Source organism: Paralichthys olivaceus, chromosome 11, assembly GCF_024713975.1.
Source record: "Paralichthys olivaceus isolate ysfri-2021 chromosome 11, ASM2471397v2, whole genome shotgun sequence".
Taxonomy (NCBI): Eukaryota; Metazoa; Chordata; class Actinopteri; order Pleuronectiformes; family Paralichthyidae; genus Paralichthys; species Paralichthys olivaceus.
The window spans coordinates 3,426,546-3,448,805 of NC_091103.1; the positions used below are offsets into that span (position 1 = coordinate 3,426,546).

General features: G+C 39.9%; 2 protein-coding genes across 2 annotated transcripts; one reads left to right on the forward strand and one right to left on the reverse strand.

Annotated features, from left to right (window-relative positions):
* LOC109639354 (ATP-binding cassette sub-family G member 4-like) lies at positions 1 to 16,078 on the reverse strand. The gene is made up of 15 exons (XM_020102760.2): positions 15,887 to 16,078; positions 9,954 to 10,224; positions 7,600 to 7,717; positions 7,228 to 7,360; positions 6,998 to 7,048; positions 6,014 to 6,159; positions 4,993 to 5,116; positions 4,703 to 4,817; positions 4,458 to 4,600; positions 4,029 to 4,127; positions 3,750 to 3,918; positions 2,211 to 2,311; positions 1,654 to 1,812; positions 1,453 to 1,571; positions 1 to 913 (listed from the first exon to the last, which is right to left on the reverse strand). Exons 2-15 carry the CDS (start codon positions 10,213 to 10,215, stop codon positions 688 to 690), a joined length of 1,965 nt encoding a protein of 654 aa, XP_019958319.2. The 5' UTR covers positions 10,216 to 10,224; positions 15,887 to 16,078; the 3' UTR covers positions 1 to 687.
* Positions 16,079 to 17,573: 1,495 nt separating this feature from the next.
* LOC109639362 (transcobalamin-1-like) lies at positions 17,574 to 19,202 on the forward strand. Its single transcript, XM_020102771.2, has 4 exons — positions 17,574 to 17,731; positions 17,849 to 17,990; positions 18,749 to 18,885; positions 18,970 to 19,202. The coding sequence occupies exons 1-4, from the start codon at positions 17,659 to 17,661 to the stop codon at positions 19,029 to 19,031; spliced, it is 414 nt and encodes a 137-aa protein (XP_019958330.2). The 5' UTR covers positions 17,574 to 17,658; the 3' UTR covers positions 19,032 to 19,202.
* Positions 19,203 to 22,260: the final 3,058 nt, after the last annotated feature.

Consider the following 22,260-nt stretch of genomic DNA (forward strand, 5'->3'; position numbering starts at 1 on the left):
TTTAGGCTGAACAATTTTATTCCAACTATGATCTGTAAGATTTTAGATTGTTTTATAGGAGGAGTATAAAAACACCAAATATTGGTAGGCAATCATAACAGAGCTTAATTTACAACTATCAAAATGTTAAAATAAACAAACTAGCTCAAATGATTACATTGCTACACAGGAATTAAATGCTTCAGGACTCCATATTCAATCATAAGACCTATCATAAGAAATAAAAACTAACTCAAACATACTGTCTCATCCAGTGTGCAGATATAATGACACCATGATTAAGATGGAAACTTGTAATTCATTTTCACTCATTCAGGCACAACACATGCGACTTGTTCCCCAGTGCGTCCTCAGGTTGTATGTAGGAATGTAAACACTGTATTTGCACGTTTGCTTAAATGTGAAAACATTTCTGTCTTGCAGGAATATGAAATGTATGTACAGTATGAGGCGGCAGTATCGTCACCTCCTCGTGACTGGTCTACCTTTGTGTGCAGAAGTTAAGTTCTGGTGTCTGAGGTCAAACAGGAATATGTTATACACCGTCAGACAGAATTTATGTCCTGTCCCGTTAGCAGCAATGTGTAAAATGAAATGAAATTCCCACATGACAGAGGTTGTTTTTCTGTGCATAGAAAAAGATCAGGTCTGCAACGACATCAGGGAGAGCCTCTAGATATAAAAAAACTATCGCTCCGACTTGATCTTGTAGCGGAGGACAACGTAGGTGGCCAGTCGTAGGATGAGGAAGAAAATGCCTAGGACGATGAAATCTATGTAGAGCTTTGCGTCTTCCACATCCAGTAACTGCAGAACCTCCTCAGGCTGTTGGAATTTACACACCTTTCCGGGACACTCCAGTTCTGAGCGGTTCATCCCATAGATAGACAGGATCACTCCTTCAAACCCATACCTGTGGGTATGAGATACAACCATTGAAGCAAATCAGACGATCATCAAAAATCAGGTTAAAAACTAAAAGACTGTCCTTAGCATGGCAAGAAGAGTAGTCCACGAGGTCAGTAAAATCAGTGGGGTTAATTCTCTTGGGAGCAGAGACAGTTCAGTAAATTTTAAGGCTATCTTGTTATTAGGTTAGAAATTTGTGTCTTCACGTGTCTTAAAGAGAGGCTATCAAGTGTCTACAGTTGCAGACTGCTCATCATATGGATACCATGAACTTGTCTGACAATTGGACTGCTTGTCCAGATGGATCAAGAAAAGGTCATATTCAGATAAATTCTCTAGGGATCATGAATAGCCACGGAAAAATTAATAAAAATTCATGAACTATCTCCAGACATAGCTTTTATGGACTGCAATCTTTCAGTTATAATTTAGTCATTAATTATTAGGTTATCTTTTATTTCACACTGCAGCCGCATATGTAAACCAAATATTTACCGTTTGTTATAGTTGTGATTGTGAATTAAATTGAATTGAGTTACCCACCTGACATAAGACACATATGAGCTCCACTGCAGATACTTGGGGATTGTGTCAAAGTTCACAAAGAATCCGGAGAAAAGCAGCACTGGGATGGCTGTGACAGGTCCAACAAATGTGGCTACCTGGATGTAGAGAGCATAATCTGTTTTAGATGTGTATCGTATGCCAAGAAAACCCATATGTTGCAATGCAAACCAGCAGTACCTGTAGTGAGTTGGAAGCGGCCCCAACAAGCAGGCCGAGGGATTGGGCTACCAGGGCCGTGCAGGTGGACAGGGCTATGAAGAGTAGGTAGCGGCTGGCCTCAGGGGGCTGTTCCGTCATCCAGTACACTATGCTGCAGTACATGATGGGACAGATAACCTAAAATAACACTTTGATTAGTCTTTTATCGAGTGAAAGAATAGTTTATGTCATAATCGTCATTTACCCATATACCCTTTGTACACAAAAAATAGCACAGGTTTTAAACACAAGTGAACCCACTGACTCCTGGCACATTGCCAGTAGATGAGTTTGTATTCAATTTACTCTCATGTGGCCAAGCTCAATTCAATTACAGTTTGATCACCAAGACTTAGTTTACCATCAGGTGTGAATGTGATCAGAGATCAAATATTGCAGGAATGCTATTGGAACAACAGATATACCTTCAACAAACACTAGAGTGCAGTGGTGAACTATGAAGTTGTATTTTGCTGTGTGTGGTTGGGCAGAATATGAGCCAGCCCGACCCTCCAACCCCAACACTGCTAGCTCACCTGAAATGGGATATCAGCCATGGTCTTGGCAAGGTAGTAGGCTTTCAGGCTGTACCAGTAGTTAAGATGCTCCCTCAGGAACACAGACATCTCCAGAGGAACTGACAAATGGTGTATTCAAACATTTACATTCATCTGTTAATAACTCAACATTTGAGATATTGAAAGTCAACCGATTTCCAAAAGGCATAAAGTTAAGCATCTCACATTTATTTTCTGTTTTCATCTATTACATTAATACATTACATAACAAAAGAAGTTTTCGGCACCTTGCATGGTCAGTACTTTTTACAAACAGCTTTTTGTAGCAGTAAAGATTTTTTCAATTCTTGTGTTCGGAATTTTCTCACATCCATCCTTGCTCAAGATTCTGGGGCTGATTTGCATGCAATGCTTCTTTGAGGTCAATCAGGACAACTGTGGCTCAGGAGGTAGAGCATAGAAGCGTTGTATGAATGTGTGACTGTGACTTGTACTGTGAAGAACTTTGATTGGTTGATAACAGTAGAAAAGTGCTTTATAAATACAGTCCATCATTTTATAAAGCATCATTTTTGATGATGTTTAGGTTGAGGGGTTGTGTGGGTCACGGCAAAACCCTTATCTTGTTCTTCTCGAAGTGGTCCATTGTGGATTTTGACTTATATTTAATATCATTATCCTGTTGAAGAAGCAATAATTTTGGTTAAAGTTGGTTTGATGTTTACTTCTAGAATTTTCTGTTATTTACTCGAATCCGTTCTTCCCTCTGCCAATGTATGTAATGTTGCTAAGACTGACTGAAGAGTAAGAGAGGTGTTCTTAATTCATGACAGAATTGTCAGTCCACACAACGTTCTTTAATTCCAAAACACAGAGTCCTTTAATGACTCTTAAGCACAGGTCATATTTGTGCAGATTGATCAGTGCACTTTCCCTGCAGAGTCTACTAAATCTTCCTGAAGTTATTTTTCAGTCTGGAAGTTGATTACTTTGCCTGTCTAGCAATCAGCAGTCCTGCTTGGTCTTCCAGACCTCAACTTGACCTCAGCCATAACTATCAACTACCATTTCTTAATTACTTTACGATTTAAGGAAACAGCTATCTGGAAACACCTTGCTATCTTCCCTTCCCCTGCCTTGCACATCAGTTATTTTAACGTTCAGGGTTTCAGTAGCTGCTTGGAGGAGCCCATGGCTGCATATTGTAGGAGCAAGGTTTGAGGAGTCAGAATAATGATAAAGCATCACTTGGCCTTTCATCCCAATTACTGTGGACAAACCACAGCCCTAAAAAAGGTCTGAGACCTTGTTAAATGTTGGGATGTCCAAACTTTTGTTTGTTACTTATTTGTTTAACTCTGACATTGTACTGAACAATGCAATACACCATTCTTTCTTAATATGCTGAAAATCATATCTCACTTTTAATTTTATGCCCATTGGAGATCAGTTCATTTTCTACTCATTCAACTAAAACACAGTTACTTAAAATCTGACCAGGGGTACCATCGTGCCACTGTAAATAGGAATCAGTTCCCACCACTGGATCATACTCACAAGTTAACACGGTCGGCATGAGCGCACCAAACATGAGGAAAAGCATGGAGAAGAAGAGGAACCCAGTGTTGTTAAAGACCTTACTGGCATCATTGCCAATGTTCAGATAGAGCAAGCCTATTAACACACCTATGGCGATGTGGGACATCAGTCTGAGGTGGGTCAAAACCTGGCAACAGATCAAATGTAGAGTCAAATAGATAACAATCACAGACATTTACACATTTTGAACTAGTAAACATGCACATTTGTGCAATATTTCTTAAAGATGTCTCCTACCTGGTCTCGACATATTGTTATGAGGGTTCTCTTGAAGAGGATACAGAACTGTGTTAGTGTGCTTGTTGAAAAAGTATGGCTCTCTATGTGTCCAGCATTCTGTGGAATATAGAAACAGGTAATATTATAACAGTGATTATATCACACTTCATGAAAAGGTTGTACACCACAACATGCAGAAATGAATGCTTTGTTGTTTGTGCATAGTTGACATACAAGGAAACTGTGGGGTCAATGAAGGTCAGAGGCTCTAGGATATCATCAAACACTTGGAGAATGAGTGGAGAGGAGCGCTCTCTCGCTCCGTGGCTCGGTGGGCCAGTCAAGATAGACATATGATATTTTATCGCGGCCTGGAGTTTGACATGTCTGTCTTAGGTGATAATTCAACCTTGACTGCAGTTTAACAGCACATAATCTACTACGCACCATAGGGTACTTTGTGGCACAGACCGACGTCCCATTGGTACCACACTGGTTCTTCTTCTCCTCTAGTGCACACATTCCACCTTGGACCGCCTCAAACAACGCAGGGTTCAAGTCTCCATACTCTCCTGATGCAATTTCAATAACTGAAGCAGAGAGAAAAGCAGAAGGAAATTAACAGAATGAATGATATGAAATGTTTCCAATCATCCTCAGCAAATACATGAATAAATGTGGAGTGAACATACTGAAGTCTGCAGGATTGTGGTAGGTGGGACAGTAAAGGCCCAGACTCTTCAAATAGGGGATGAGGTAAGGGACTGAGCCTTTGTAGATACACTGCCCCTGACTGAGAATGTAAAGCTGTGAAAGGACAAGATTGTTTAATGCAAAAGGTTTATGATCGACAGAAACTGTGACTTTTCTTCAAACAGAGAAAGCCTGTGCAAATTATTACCACAGCTTCTCAGATGACAAATAGCATCTGAATGTTAGAAAAACGGTACTTCATTTCAAGCCTTTATTGTCCGAGACATACCTTGTCAAACATCTCAAACAGTTTGGCACTGGGTTGGTGGATGGTGCAGATGATGGTCCGTCCTCCCAGCGCCAGAGAACGCATTAGTGAGACCACCTGGTAGCAAGATGCACTGTCTAAGCCACTGAAGAGAGGGAGGCATGCAAGCAGAGTGACACCTTTAATGAGCAGCTGGCAAGTAATTTAAAAAGCCTGAGCTATTGTGAGAAATTGTTTTCATGTTTAGTTCAAGGGTACCAAATCTGTGAGTCAGAATTTAATAGAATTACAGAAGCTTTTTTTATTAAATGAAAATAATTTTTAACCAAACTGTCGCGTTTAATTGTGGGTTACGTGTGTGCCAGATTTTGACGAGGAAAACATTCTAAAAATGATTTTATTTTCCTGTCAGGGGGCAAAACTGGAAACTCTTTTTGAAGAACATTATAATGTCACAATCAAATTGAATTTTGAACTTTAAATATAAAATGCAGTCAATGACCTTGACCCATGACCTTTAAAATCGAATCACTTCATCCTTGAGTTCATGTAAATGTGTTTCCTACATTTGTAGGGGGCTCCTTCAAGTTCTGGGGAGGGTCTCATCAGTCAATCATAATATGAACCTGTTTACAAAGCATCAAATAACTAATCAAAACTTTCCTGAAAAATTAGCACTTGAACTTACATTAGAATGATAAGAACTACCTAAAATAATTGAATCCATCTTTACCAGAATAATTTATTTCATGTGTACTTTGACGTTTTAGTTAACATGGAGGAAGCTGGGTTTATTCTGCAGCCAGCCACCAGTTGGCAATCGAAATAAGTCGGATAAACAGTAAACCTATTCTGGTCGACCCCCAAATTCATATTATGAACCTGCTAATGGCCAACATGTGGACACTTTTAAAATCTTCTGCATTTTCAATGATACATTTCAACTTGTGTAAAGAACATCTTACAAAGATAAATGTAATAAGTCCTAAGTAGTTTTGAAATCTGAATTTAACCCACATCTACACACTAGTGTCTGTCTCACCTTGTGGGTTCATCGAAGAACATGACTGGAGGATTGTTGACCAGCTCAAGGGCAATGGCCAGCCGTTTGCACTGTCCTCCTGACAGCGAGCTGGTGCGAGTGTGAGCACAGTCGAGGAGCCCTAAGGCAGTTAGAATCTCATTCACCTGAACAGGGAGAGTAGAAAAAGTCACAGAATGGAAAAAAACAAACACTGGCTCTAGAGAGGGCCTTTCCCGTTTTCTTCATGTGTAAACAATATAATCAAACAAGTATACAGATAACTCTTCCCTACCCCACCCATATATACGGGTGAATGCTTCACTTCACTATCATCCATTGTAACCAGCAGCAGTTTAACACCTGAAATGAAATATTTACATATTTATGGCTGCCTGACTGCAGAGGAAGGTAAAAAACTTCATGGATGTGTTGATGATCCACTGGGCAACCAAGAGCAGAGATTTCTCATGATGCTGCTGATGGTTAGTCCGACTGTGACAGACCGATTGTACACAGCTCTACAATGAAGCTGCAGCTCATCAACACTGAGTGATGTTAAGAGGAAAAAAAACTTTGGATCAATTGTGGTGGAAGAAATCAGATGATGGTGGAGGTAATTAATCTGACACACTGTCTGGACCTGTTGTATTGATATTTACTCAAGGGTCACAGAAACTCATTCATTCTCATTAGAACATTTCTACCTTGTCGGCTAACGGTTAATGGTCAGTTGAAGAGTGCTGGCTCAATCTCAATGTACTCAAAATGGCCGTAGAGCCCGACAAATGTTTTTACCACTTCAGCTCTTGATTGATAGATTTGTTTTGGACCGAAAACTCTTTTTTGATATTCAAAGAGCAGTGACAGATGTTTGACAAAGGGAGGTGTGGGCGTTCCTGCGTTTGGTGTTTTTCATGATTTACTGTTCAAAGGGAAGATTTATTGTTAACAATTCTTTTGTCCATGTCTGTGAAGTGAGGAGAAGTGATTTGTTTAGCTCACCAGTGCTTTTTTCACATCTTTGGTTTCATCCAGCTTCAAATTGGCTGAAACCTGCAATAAAGAGATTAACATTCACAATTATGTAACGCAGCATGAATTTACAGTAAATCATGAGCCGTAGGTTTCGGTCTTAAGACTCAACCGACTCCTGCAGCACCTCAGCACACTAAAGATCATCCGAGTTCAGAAAGAATAATATTATTGCTTTGGGCCTGTCAGTATCAGCTCACCATCATGGCCTCCCGTGCAGTGAGATGTGGCAGCAGCATGTCCTCTTGCATGATGTAGCAGGACATTTTCCTGAATGTCCTCAGGTCCCTGGGCTTACCATTGACCAGGATCTGACCCTTCATCCCCGTTTCTCTGGTTAACGGGAAGGACAAATATTGAAGTTGGCTTGGTGAATGGACTGAAGGCTGGACTTCCTGGGCTTGTTGTGTAAAAACCTGATGTTTTTCCAAGGAAGCCTCATGATAAAAAAAATCTTCTGTATCGTTAACCTGCTTTTGGCTGTTTGCAGCAGAAATGTGCACTTGTCTCAAATAAAGACAGGATTACTTTTCTTTTACAATAGCTGCATAAGGGAATTTTTGCTCTCTCACCTGTATCCAGCTAAAATGTTCATCAAGGTGGACTTCCCGGCCCCTGAGGGCCCCATGATACCGATCAGCTCCCGACTGCAGAACCTTCCAGATAGGCACTTCAGTAGGGCTTTGTAACCTAACAACAAAAGAGAGGACGCAACAACTATGATTCAGACAAATAGAGAAAAGTCGGTCCTAGTAGCATGGTATAAGACATACAACAAAAAGAAGGAAGTTATTGTCAACCTCTTGACCTGCTTACTAACAACTGCTGAACATCAAAACACTGTCATGGACATAATGAGCGGCACAACGTTTCCTGGGAGTTCAGAGCACAGACAACCTCTCCTGGACGTCACTCATGACATCACTTCACAAGAAAGCACAGCACTGTCTGGTGACCTTTCCAGTGTGTACCGCTGGGCTCCAGCTCCCCCTCAAAGGATAAGCTGTATATATATTGGATGGATGGACGAGTATATGCATGCTTCATTCTGCACTGAGGAAGCATGCGAAATCCAGACTAGTGTTTTTTTCTTCTGTGTGACTCCACCATGCTTTGACCATGAGGATTATTGGTGCTCGGTGTAAGGGTTTGTAGAGAATCAGCCCTTTTATGAAACAGAAAGTTCCCATATTATGGTGGATTCTCCTTTACTGAAAAACTGCAATGTCACCAACTATCTTGTTATAAATCTAAAAGCTCTTCACTGTGCATGTGTGGAGGACATGCTATGTGTGCATCAGAAAATGCAGTGACAGAAGCATTTCTTCAATGCAACAGGTTAAACTTGTTGATCTACATTGACCAAACACACACAATAGCAGCACACTACATTTTTCATCTCTATGACAGAGAAATAAATCATATTTCATCGATATTATCTTCTCTCCATTGGCTCCATTGGGAATCAAAATCTTATTTGAAAATACACCTATGACTACTGCAACAAAAGTCAGTTCACCTGTGATGACTGCAACAATAAACTTTTATTTCCAGTTACCCAACTCCGTGTAAAGACTGTAACTCCTGATGAATCACTCGGGTCTGTCAGTTCCTTTTCATTCCAAACCACATAGAGTGCAGAACAAACAATAACACAAGATTCCATATAAATGTTTCAATAATATAACCTCGCATTTGGTTAGTCTTTCATGGATTTGTTTAAATATTAACATTTTGTTTTCCATCGTTAGATAAATATGAAAACTATCATCATCAGGTTTGTGGATGCATTAATGTTATAAGTGAGAAAAATGATGAACTTGTTTACTTTATTCATTTGATCTTTTGTTATATCAAAGCACTGTGATGTAATATTTTATCCGTCCAAGTCATTCACCCTGACCCTTGACTGCTATAAACAAACTGCCTTTTTAGATCCTTGGCTGCATTGTGTACCTCACTCCTGTCATTCTTTTAGTAACACTTAATTTAACTACGTGTAGTGCCTTTAAATAATGAATGTTGTTATTTGGTGTTATAAAAATAAGGTTGAAATGATATTAAGTAGATAGACACCAAATATAGCCAAATCTAACCCAGAGGTGGTTTAGGTACTTTAGTGTTTATATAGCTGCTTCCGAACATGAACTGAACTCCGGATAATCTCTGGGCACTCTCCAGAGGAAGATGTAAGAAAGACTTTCTCTGGAGTATCTCCAGTCAGCCCCCAAGTAAAAACTTTGGAGAATGTTTGAATGATCCGATGTGAGAACAGAGCAGGAGATCCTACTGAGGATTCACCGCGAGTGAGTGAGTGTGTTGATGAGGTTTGTGACAAGCAACAGACACAAAGATGAATGCAGAATGTGTGTCCGTCTGCAGCTTTTGTTACTGCGATGTCGTCAAAACTGTACAAGAGGGGGAGTTCATCGCTCACCTCGCCGGTCGCCTGGTAAGGCAACACCTCATCACTGAAGAGATGCATATTGATTATTATGATAGTTTTTATTATATACTATATTATACTATTTATTAAGGGGTATATATATTTTTTGGTTTGTTTTGGTACATCTCTTCCTGCTCTGTATTCCGCAATTCAGACCACAGCTCGTCCAAGCCAATTAAACATTGACATGTACCATGGACTCATGTAGTCATGTGCACACACCCACACACCCTATTTCATCTCTACTGCAGTAACCATTATTTCATCACTACGTTATCATTCACATCACTGTACCCGCATTATATTATGTCTGTATGTCTTTTCGTTATGTACATATATCTGTGTATCTTATCTATCTTGTATGCCACTTTTTGTTTTCACCATTTCACAAATAAAAAAAATAATAGAGTAAAAAATGAAGGTAGTGTTTGAAGAAAGGTGTGGCTGAGTGAAATAGACATGACAGTAGATGTGTGATACCTCTCCTCCTCCAGCATGGTCCCTCTTGGATGGTGTAGGAGAGGTCAGTGAACTCCAGGTCCACAGCTGAGCGTTTGGGGAGGTGGGAGAAACGTTGTGCTTCAGTGATATCGTTCTCAACCTTCTTCAGGTGGGTCAACATGGATGGCTCCTGCTGCTGCTGAGGTTGAAGCTGGGCCAGAGGTTGTCCATCTCTGTTACACGCAACGGCCTCTTCCATTGTGATACTCACAGAATCTGGTTCCAATGCCTTATTGTCCATACCTGCGCTCTGTGCAAAGAAGGGTAAGGGAAGAGTGCCAGAAAAGAGAAAGGTAGAGGAGGTACAAAGAGAACTATTAAAGGAAGAAGGGAGGTCAGTCATGTTTAATAAACTGTTGGAATATTACATTTTACAGCTGCAGCTGGGGATTACTGCAACAATCAACCAGGTGGAATCCTGGAATCTAGTTTTAAGAAAAGCATAAACTATTATAAATTCCAGTTTGTCAGACTTTTGGTTGTATGACCAACACTCAACCTTAGTTGGAGGATTCTATGTTGGCATGCTGTAAGCAAGGTAAAAACAGTAGAAACAAAGTTAACATCATACCTGTTAAACACTAACATGTTAGCATTGTCATATGAGCATAGTTAGGTGTTAGCATTAATTGAAAATATAGCTATATCTATGAAGCCACAATGGCTACATGCAACCGAACTAGCATGCAAACCATAGAATCAACTGAATTTAGGTGGTGGCTTAACTTGAGAAACCTATGCAAGAAGTACAGTTATGTTCTTATACTACTGTAAAAGGTATTAAGAATAAAGAGATACAGTAAAAGCAGTGCATGGGTGTACAAAGCATTAACCAGTGAAGACCAGAGGCTGAATATCTCTAACGTTATGTCAGGATTGACTATTCTGACTTAAACAATGAACATATTTAAGTTAAAGTTTATTTTTTCCACTTTAGTTGCCAGGATATGATGTGAAATATAAAAGACGATCCAATAAATTAGATTGATATTGAATATATTTTGGCTTCAGGCAGAATATTTGCAATTTATAGGGAATATTTACCTCTAACAAGGCGGTTATGTTTTCATTGTCATTTGTCTGACAGGATTAAACAAAAACCACTGATCCGATTTTCATGAATCTTGTTGGAGTATAGAATAAGAAAGAACGCATTAATGTTAATCACATCTGATTAGTCTGTGGATCCAGGATTTTCTTTTTCTTTGACCTTGTGATAGAGGGCATTAGCCTTCTAGTTCAGAGCTGTGTTTAAGAAACACAGTGATTAGCTAAATGTTTTACCCATTTGCAATTTTTCTTTGAGCTGTTTTCCTAATTTCCACTATTGTGTAGTAATAAAAAGACAAATTCCTTAAAACAGTTGGATGGAAAACCACCTACTGAGTCAGTTTGAAGATTTGATCTTAAAGATCTCGAGAAAATGTACAAGTCACCAAACACATCATTAGAAGCCTCTTTGGAGATTTATATATGTTTCCTGGGAAAAGATAGCTTAGGTATGACCACCGTCAGACAAAATCCATGACCATTGTCCCGGCAGGACTCTAAGCGGCAGAAATATGCAATCCTCCCTGTGATCGCGGGGTGATTAATGATCACTGAAATGGAGATACGTTTAATCTACTTTGTTCTGCGCTGACCACTGTAAAAATGGTTCCCAAGTCTGAGGTGGTACAGTAATTTGTCCTTTTTGAGACAGCAGTCTCATTTAATCACTCATGGGGTTCATAATCTCCTTGGGGATTAAAATCAACTTTCTTTTCTACCCTTGATCTGCTCAGAGCAGGAGGGGGCTAGAGTTTCCAGTTTGGGAAAAAAAAACTCTGCAGACTCAGGTACGCTACCAAGGACGAAGCCAAGCTAATGTATGGGAAATGCCTGCTCCGTCACTCGCCTTTCAGATCACGCATCCATGCATCCATTGAGTGAGAAGCGAGAGAAAAAGTCTTTTGAGGATGTCTAAGTGTGCTGCTGAGAAAGAGGAGGGAAAAAGAAGAGACATGCTATGTCTGCCAAAATGTCACGAGTCAACTGCTGTGTTCTGGAGGAGAAGGGAGGTCCATGGGGGAGGTAGAGAACTCAGTGACCTGGGATCATACCACTTCAGATTATCTACAGTGCCACTGTTAAACTTGTATCTGACTTTAAGACTTGATGCCCCAAATACAGCTTGATTAAAGACTCATTAGACTCAAATAAAGTGCTCAGATACATGCAGCTTAATGGAGACATCAAAGTGATGTCATGTCACTCGTCTGATTCAACAAGAGGGAACAAAAGTCTCCTCTGAAGATCTTGTGTACCATCGATCTCTCTATGCTGTAAAACAGAATCTTCACCTTGCTGTAGTTCTTTTCCTCTGTCTACCCCTACCTTCTTGTATGTAGAGAAGGTCTGAGAACTACGTCAACATTGAATTATCTGTCAGCAAAAAATATCACACTGTAGAGATCCATCCATCCAAATATAACGCTCATGCCTTGAAGATCACAGGGGGAGCTGGAGCCAATCCCAGATGACGATGGGGCGAAAGGCTGGGTTCACTCTGGACAGGTCGACCCTTCAGGACTTCAGACTAGGATTATCATCTCAGTGTGTATGTAGCAGCTATGAGACAATGATATGATGTTTCTTCACAAACTGACATATGTGCAGCTCAAGTAACCAGAGGGTTCACTTTCATGAACTGTCCGTACTCGCAGTCACTTTGCCTGTTGCCATGATTCAGATGTAAGTAAAAATTCCCTTGTTGTCATTATCAGGTGTTTAAAGAGATAATTCACTCATTGGTCATTTACACCATGTTTTAATGGACTGTGGTCAGACTGATCCCATTGTGCTTCATTTCAAAAGACAAATAACAGTCTGATAATCAGCTGACTTAACTACAGACGTACAGGGCCTGGTAAGGACTGAAGTTTTTATCCAGGGCGAGATGAGTGGTTCATCCCCCACCATGGTGTCCATGACTCGTCCAAGTACACTGCTTAGAAAGTTATAGGAGAGGACAAAGGTTAACTTGCTCTCCATGGTGGCCAGGTAGTGATGTCTCTAAGGTCCTCATGGAGAATAGGGTGGCAACACAACTATCTGCTTCTCGTTGTGCAGCTAGAACAGCTTGTGATGTATAATTTGACGGTAACAGCGAGATCCACCAATCAGTGACGGCTTTATTACCCCTGAGGTTTCTGGGTTGTGTAGTACATCTCCTGGACATTGCTGATAAAACATGTTTCTCAAAATGCAGTTGACGTCATAAGAACCTTTGGCCTCTACAGGGAAATACATCATAATTTCATGATCTTGTAGTTTGTGGTAAGGCTACCATGAATGGTTACAACAGTATAGCTTATAACCAATGAAGGGATTTTTACTTCCAGTGCCATGTTTGACTACTGGCTGGAAATTAAAAACAAACTGTGGTGTCTTGTGTTTTGTGAAACCATCTGACAACCTCAACGACTCTTTTCATTAAATCACCTGACCTCCACTTTAGTGCCTGTCATAATTACCCTGGTTGCTTAACAATAAAATGTGACTGAGGGTCTTAATATGCTGCATGCACGGGGCCCACAGGATTTCTTTGACTCAAACATTCATCATTTCTATGTTGATTATTTTCAATAAATTTACTTCACGTAAGGTTGGAATTTCTGATTGTTACACTATAAAAGACTTCATTTTTTATTCATGCTGCGTGACTATTTATTTTATGTCAACCAGTGGAGTCCGTAGGTTAAAGCCTTAGAAAGTACAAGGAAAGAACAAATATTCTGCCACAATCTTACTTTATTGTTGTGATTTTTAGATCAATTTAACCATGAAAGAGAATAAAAGGAGAAAAAAAATGACTGAAGTGGTCTTATGAAAGTTTTTATGAAGTTTTTCTGTCTTCAGGATTTCTCAGAATCACCGTTCTTTGTTGAATGATGTCACTGAGCTTCAGAAGAATTATAAATGTTATCTTACATAATATTTATCTGATGTTTTCTTTCTACACCTTTTCTTTGCGGGAAACTAATATCTATCAAACATAACTCTTTACTTAAATAACATTTGTTCACACCTAAATCATTATTGACATAAGTGTATGATTGAACACTTATGATCGAACAATAATGGCACCTCCATGGAACAAAAACCTTAATTTGTTTAGTAAGTACACGTTTGTGTATTCTGTAAAAGGAAGAATTTACTGTTTGCAGATTACACGTCAGGAACAATAATTTATTATATAAATCAGTTCAGCTGCTGTCATTATAAACTCTTGTAGTGCAATTTTGCTTTCTATGCCAAACCTAGAGACAAACAATATGATGAGACCCATTCCACTGAACTGTACATGAACAAGATTGTATAGGCTGCAGGTAGAAGTAATGAGTACCTGTAAACATGCTGCTGAAAGACGAATCACACGCTGCTGTGAGTCTTGTGTAAGTGCTGTATGCTCTGCAAAATTAGTACTGTGTTGTGCCGGCCGGATTCTAGCTGCTGAAAAAATGACACGTTATGGTCGGACTGTTCTGCAAGTGGACATGAAGCCTGAGAGTCAGACTGGCTGCTCTCACACATCACCAGAAGACTGAGCACAAGGATATTAAGATCAGGTCAGTAGGTTAACAGTACTGGTCTCCCATGACTCAGTATGGGTGAGAACCATCTCACTGAGCAGAAAAAACCTTATGCTACTGCAACACTTTGTGACTCCCAGGAGAAACAGCAGCATTCTCTCGTGTTCCCAGTGTGTCAGCAGAACAGTTCACCAGCGATCAATGAAGAGAAGCATAAACTGCCGTTATCGTGTTGGCGATCATCATAAATGATAAACAATAACAGATAATCTGAAATAAAAGTGACTCTTAAATTGCAGTTGTGATCTCATTGCGATCGGCTGTGAAATGAGTGTAAACAACGGTCAGCTGACGTTTATAGTACGTGAACTGCACCAATTTATTTCAGGACTTCCACTAAAACACTTTGATTTCAATTTATTACTTAAACTGTCCTCGTCTTTCAGTGAAGCTTTAATCCCTTTCAGTCCATTAATCTCAACTGATCCAGTCAAAATTTACACTTTTATTGACACTTCCATTTCATTCCATGCCCAGACCTCCATGCTTCTGTCAGCTCTTCCATTTTGCTTCAGAAATTGTATTTTCGACCTCCATTCTAACTTCAGCATCAACTGCTAAACTGAGCACATGTAGATCTCTTCAGAAAATGTCTAGTGTACTTGGTTTACGTTTGTATTCTTAGCTGCATATCTCTGCGGATAAACATTTTATCAGTAATAAATGGATAAATAAAGAGGAGGACAACCACTTACACTGTTACTGAAAAATGTAGTTGAAAATGTTGTTGAAAAATGATTCAGTTGTTCTTTTACTCTTGAAGGGCCATTCATATTTGTGTGTGTTCAGCTATGAATGAATGTCACAACGCCGCGAGTCAAAGGATGTCAGAACAGTTTAAAATCAATTTTCAGTAGCTGAATATTAAGAGGCACAAAAGAACAAATGGTTAAATAAATATAACATTTAAACTGTCTTTGAGGGAAAAGATGATGATTCCACTTCATTCATTTTACAATTAAGTGATTTGATGGACAATAACTCTGGGTCAATCATTTCAATTTGCAAAAATCATGAAAATCATCTGGCTTTTTTCTCTGCAAGAGATCGATGCCTGTGTTGTCATTTAAAAGTAAATTTTGAAAAGTTAATAACACATTTCTCCATGTCCTAATTAACAACATTGAATGTATTCTAATTCTAATTGTTTGCTGGAATGAAGCACTTTACTTGGATGTAATGAATTAAAATTCACTATTTGTTACAAGCAAGTATTTGTTCTACTTTGCAAGCTTCAAAATCAAAGTAACACTTCTCTGGAGAAGATTAAGAGCTTACATGAGCTGCTGTCCAGTAACGTGTTGACGTCCTCCTCTGTGTCTGATGCTTTCCTCCCCGGCTGCTGCATTCACTATCAAACAGTGTCTGTTCCAGTCTCCTGCAGCATCTACAGCATCGCTGTACGGCCGACACACAGTGGAGCCGAGCAGGGAGGGCGGGTCAGCGCAGGAGGGGGGTGGGTGAGCTGGAACGCTCCAGGACGGATTGAGAAAGGACACTGAAACACTGTGCGGACCCTCCTGTCAGGACTGGGTCACATGGGGGGGGGGGCATGACTCCTCTGTTTCGTAGAAATGTGGATTTCTGCTTTTCTAATCTTCATCATGGGTGACAGGTGTAGGCTTATGTTTATGTAACCCACTATTTTAAACCTAGGCCAAACTGGATACTTATTATCTCCATAGAGTCCAATCAGCTGCTAAATACATTTCTAATTTCAGTAAAATTGCATTTATTTGATTTATTCTGATCATTTAAGTGTTGATTGATTCAGTGTAATGGACAAATAAAGATAACTCTAATGGAATGGGAAGTCTCATATTGAAACCTTGTTGGGAAACATCCTGCGGAAGTCGGAGACACTGTTAAATTCCTCAGAGTTTTTTGTGGATGGGACAATCGACCAACAAGCCACCACAAGAAGTGAATATCTCTGACTCTGAATGAACAGTGAAACGTGAGGCGGGCAAGTTCTGACCTGAGAATATACAAAGACACACAATAGACCCCCCTTGTCTGTCATCTCTGACTCACCAAAGGGAAGGAATTTTACAGTGAACACACACCTGGAGTCAAACAAGGAGGATGGGACACACACACACACACACACACACACACAGTGATGGGGGGGTCATAGGATGGGGATGTAAACATGATTAAAAAAGTTGTGTTTACTATAAGCAATGAACTTCACGACACGTAATCAACGTTTCAGCTTGTGGTGCGAGTCCCATTGCCACATTCTGAGAGGGAAAGGTGGATTTACAAACACTCAACAATGTTGTGAGCTGTCTCCGGTGGTGGAACACCAATGTTAACCTTTGTTTAGTTTCTGTTTCTATCTTCTACTGAAGTTGCATGCTAATGAGCTAGCCCCGGCCCGCTCAAGCCCAACTTTTTCATGTAGCGTCCAGTCTGTCCCGAGAGCGGTCCGAAGCAGCGAGAGGCATAAGATCCGCATGGGCCAGCATCCTCCTCTGGGCCGGGGCGTGGCTCCACCCAAGATCCAAACTAAATGCCCAACCCTAACCATAACCATAACCTAAACCTAAACCTAATTCTAAAACCAAGTCTTGACCCCCCAACAGTCCATTAACGGGGGGTCGCAAAGTGAGGAGCGGCCTAAATGTCCTCACTTTGACAAAAATGTCCTCACTCCATTGGTTAAAGGTACACACACACACACACACACACTTTCTTTTATTATATTACACTATGTTTGCTTTCTTGCTGATATTTAATTCAGCATCTTGATGTGACGACAAAATGAGCATTTCAACAAGTTGACTTTTAAATGATTCAAACGTTGTTAATAAGTAAACTGATCTTGACACACGATGCAGTCAGATTTATTTGTGTCTCATCATTCATTGTAGGGTTTACAGAACTTAGCAGTGCAAATATTATTTTACCACATAACCTCAAGGTGACATTTGAGAAAACATTGGAAAACACGTCAGCTCACGTCAATATGTAAACAGTGATGACTGGAATAAAACACTGACTGTTTACAGCTTTCAGTCCACTCAGTCCGCTACACAACAGCCTCGATGATGGTGAAGCCTGCTCTCCATTCTGCAGCTCTGCTGTTGCTGCTGCTGCTTTCTGGGATTCTGACTGAATGTAAGCTTTGAAATTCAAAATGTATATTTAAATTTCTTTCAAATGACTGTTATGAAGATTGAATATCAAGAAATCCTTTCAACAGTTTCTCCTGCTGTTTTTCCATCTGTCGTTCAGATGATGATCAAGTTCCTCTCAAGGTGGTGGTGAAGAACCAAATAGATGGTGTCGCTCCGTTGAACTATAACACCTCTGTGGTTTACAGAGGGATCCTACTGGGTGCACTGAAGAGACTCATGAGCCTCAATTCAGATTTTAAGTAAGATCATAACAACCTCTGTCATCTGAGAGTGAGTCTACAACTTAAAACTGTTTCATTGATTCTGATCAATCATGAAGGATCTCCCTTATGGCAAACCTGAGAAATAGATTCATGCCAAACTAACATCGTAACTTAGACTACAGACCACAACCACTGGCTATCTGGATACGGGTCACTTAAGGACTTTCTACCATAGGGCACCAGGCTACTGAGGCACCTGGGAAGAACAAGCATATGTATGAGCGGATCAATGTCTTTGAAATTGAAGTCTGACATAGGGTTGGTGGACATAAAGACGTAGTAGGAGCCCAGATTGCACCAGAGGTTGAACTTGCCAAGGACCGTGGTTCTGTCAGTGCTCTACAGCCCACTTACGGGGTCCTTCCTGTGCTACTGTCCTTGCTCCACCAACCTGAGCTCTTCACAGGCTTCTCAGAGACCGCTAGAATTCTCTTGCCAACAATGCATATTCGCAATTCTGTCACTTTACCCCTGATGATCGAAATGCTTCTGAACACGCTCAGTTTGATCTTTATCTAAGCCAGCTCGAAGTTCTCGTCTGTCTGTGTTCCAAGAACCTACTTGGCTGGATGAGAATGGAGAAGATCATTTTAACCTGATAGAAGCCTAATTAGTAACATTTGAAGTTGACCGCCAGTATCAGATGCATCCGTTGTTACCCAGGACGGCAGCCCCTGCTTATTTCAAGAAATGTACTTAGTGCATGTAAATTGTTCTTGTGTTTGATCCTGCAGATTTACCTACACAGAGAATCTAAACTATGGCCCATATCTGGAGAGTGTGAATGGTTTGGCTGGAAATAGTGCAGACCACACATACTGGGAGTTATTGGTCGAGTATCCAAATGGCGCAACCAAAAGACCTGATGTTGGTAAGTCCACTATTAAAATATCAGTTGATCAGCCAATGTCATTATTATCAGTTGAATAATACATCAAATTGTTCTTGTTTGTAGGCATCGGGTGTTACATTCCCGCCATTAACGAGACAATAATTCTGAATTTTACAAAGTGGTGAAGATTAAGAAAACTGATGTGCATCAACACGGGATCAGAGCCAGCGCTGGAATTGTCTGTGTAACTGTGTATTTCTGTATAAGTGGACAACTAAACAACGTTCATGTATGTTAACTGTTGACTGCTGAGTGACGAAAAACATCTGAATAAAGGATCCTTACACGTGTTGTAATTGATTTGCTGATTGTGAATCTCAGAAGAGAAAGAACTGTTGTCAACATCAGTGACACAGCTGTGAGTCTTTGGAGTGTTGGATGTTCAGAAGTCTGTCTGGTCTGACAGCTGTTTGAATCTCTCTCTTTTCATGCAGTGGAGGTGAATGGCATTTTATTTGCGCAGCACAATTTTGTACTTTGGTAGCATGCAAGTTGTGCTGATAAGTCATGATAGAAACCCCCAAACAAAATAAATAGATAAGCTTCCACTGCAGCCAAGTGCGGTCATGTCCTTGCAAATGTAAAGTTGCTGCCTAATTGTCCCTCAGTATATTTTTACTGATCATTAAGGGTCTTGCCTTTTAAACTTCACACCATGTTGCTGTAAGATCAATGCAGAGTTGCCAGATTTGTATGTTGGGATATAGGAGATACTTGATTATTGCTATGTGGGCTTTAAAATCTTGTTACGATTGCTATTGGACATTAGAAACAGCACCAATAAATATGTATTCCTGTACACCGGTTGGATTATGTAGTTTTAAAAAGACGTAATGCTAAAAAAAAAAAAATTGTTATTGTTCAACAAAACTAGGCAGACAGCTGTTACTGTTATTTCCACACCGATAAAAGAATTGGAAAATTAGGCTAAGCAGCTTTATGCAGCAGATAAATGTAAAAGCACTCAACCAAATGGATATAAACAAAATTAAATGTCTTATTTATTAAACGTCTACATCTCACACCATCAATACCCTTAAACTTAACACCCTTAACCCCACTTTCCACTATAACAAAACTGGGTTTACCTTTAGCTGCACACAGGATACACACACACACATACACACACACACACAAAGAACCTGTGAAGGAAAACTGGTTATTCAGCTTCACTTAACCTAACTTTAACCATCCTGATAATATGTACAAGCTGGTTATAAACTGTTTCAGTCAACCCTGGCTTCTCTTATCCAGGTACAACCTTATAATGGACATCATCAGAACCACGAATAAAGCTCTTTGTAAACTCGGGAGTTTGTAATAACAACGTCCAAAAGTGACATTCAACAGGTGAAACGTAAATGATGACTAACAAATGAAAGCAGCTGCATATATTAATTTCTTTCAAGTAGAAGGCTCAACACTCTCAGCTACAATGTCGGTAATCAACGAGTCTTTGTTGAATTAAAACGAAGCCATAATAGTCGTGATGTATTTATACACTGTGATAAACTCTCCCTGCGTTCATTGAAGGCTTTTATGAAAGAACCCTGTCAGGATCCTGTAGATCGATGCCTTTCCAGTCGTCTGATTGGTCAGGATTTGGGTTGTTGACAGGTTTTGATACTGTTATCTGGAGCAGGTTAGCGCTTAGCAAGTTACCATGGTGATTTAAACTAGCTTCGTAGGACTGAAAACTCAAACTTCAAGTTAAAGCTGAAGCTACGGTGATAAAAAAAAAATCCTGCTTCAGAGCACAATGCACAGGCTGAGCAGAAAACCTGTGTTCTTCCACTGAACATCTAATTGGCCTCTTCTCATTGACCGTGAGGAGCTCATTACGTTAAATAAGGAGATTGAAACCGCAACATATGCTGAGATAAACCAGGATGTGGTAACCTAGTGGACCCACAGCAGCTGGAGCTGGACAGTGGTGAATGTGAAGTGGTGAGTATTATATTTTACACTGTCGCAGAACTTAAAGCTCCTCACAGACAAAAATAGCATCTGTTGATATAACACTTAATTGTCAGTTGTTACGCTAATTCCTCTATCTATCTATCTATCTATCTATCTATCTATCTATCTATCTATCTATCTATCTTTCTATCTTTCTATCTATCATTGACAGGGTCTCTGAAGATAACTCAGGCCCCTTTTCCTTTTCACGGCATGGAAGCAGCTTTAGATTTAAACTGTCAACCATGTGCTTGTTCAGACAGCTCAATAGGCCTAAATACATTTGAATAATCATCAAGGCCTTTTTTTTAATAAAGAAGGTGGAACCTCTCATTAATAAAGCACATGAACCCAATTATAATGTTGTGGACATGTAGCTAATAGTCTGATTTAAAAAAATATTCTCCGTGGAGAATGTCCGTAATTTAATCCTCAATCCCAACATCAAATAACTCCGGTTGTACTTTCTCATGTTATCGACTTCAGCGTTGAGTCCAAATGGTCTGATAACCTTCACCGTGTAATGACAGGAGTGTCTCTTAATAGAGCACCGATTGATGTCGGCTGTTTGCATGTGAATCACTCTCCTACAAAGAGCATCTTCGATGACAATGTATTTCTTTTTTTCAAGGTCGGATCGATTGAAGTGTGGGTTTTGTCTTGGAAATCTATTCACTCAATTCTCGCTCTGCTGCAAGATCCACACTATAAAAGTGGAGCTGTTGTGGTTTTGCTGCTCAGAGCTGCGGTCCTGGTTCAACCAGAGGAATTCTGACGCCTCCAGAACCTCCTGCTACACGACTTGCTAGTGAACAGGTAGGTCATGACTGCTCGGACGAATAACTTCACCCAGGCTGATAAGAAAAATAGCACAGTGTTGTCTACAAGTCTGAGATCACTTTACGTGATCCCAGTGTAGATTTATGATTAGACGGCTACAGAACAGTTTGCAATCCTGTGATAAGAAACAGTTTAATGTCATTTGGATTAGCTGCTGGTGGAGGTGCCACAGCCAGTTTACATTACAACAACAATCTGATTGATAATAGCTGATCCCCACTAGAGTTGCAAGGTTTAGTTAAGTGATGTATTGGTTGCTTTACTTTTTTTAATAATATATAAATGAGTCCTTTGAGTATGTTTTAAGTTAAAATGCCAAACACTCACTTGTTCCGTTGTCTTTAATGAAGCATTTCCACTATAATAAATGATAACAAATATATCTTTGGGTTATAGACGGTGCGATGATAAAAACAAATGTCAGTCGCACGCCAAAAAGCAATCAATAACAATCTGGAGGTTTTTTTTTTTGCTGCTGCTGCTAGAAAAAGACTAGAACTTTCAATTCAGTTATGTAATAGTTCCACCTCGCCATTGTGTATGTTGGTCAGACGT

What these genes read in the sequence shown, in the direction of transcription:
- LOC109639354 (XM_020102760.2), bottom strand. Translation starts at nt 10,215, where the DNA reads ATGGACAATAAGGCATTGGAACCAGATTCTGTGAGTATCACAATGGAA. An exon ending in GTGCCACAAAGTACCCTATG is followed by an intron (nt 4,128 to 4,457) that starts GTGCGTAGTAGA and finishes TATATTCCACAG; the next exon opens with AATGCTGGACACATAGAGAG. An exon ending in TCATATGTGTCTTATGTCAG is followed by an intron (nt 914 to 1,452) that starts GTGGGTAACTCA and finishes TCATACCCACAG; the next exon opens with GTATGGGTTTGAAGGAGTGA.
- LOC109639362 (XM_020102771.2), top strand. Translation starts at nt 17,659, where the DNA reads ATGATGGTGAAGCCTGCTCTCCATTCTGCAGCTCTGCTGTTGCTGCTG. An exon ending in AGCCTCAATTCAGATTTTAA is followed by an intron (nt 17,991 to 18,748) that starts GTAAGATCATAA and finishes TTGATCCTGCAG; the next exon opens with ATTTACCTACACAGAGAATC. An exon ending in AACCAAAAGACCTGATGTTG is followed by an intron (nt 18,886 to 18,969) that starts GTAAGTCCACTA and finishes TCTTGTTTGTAG; the next exon opens with GCATCGGGTGTTACATTCCC.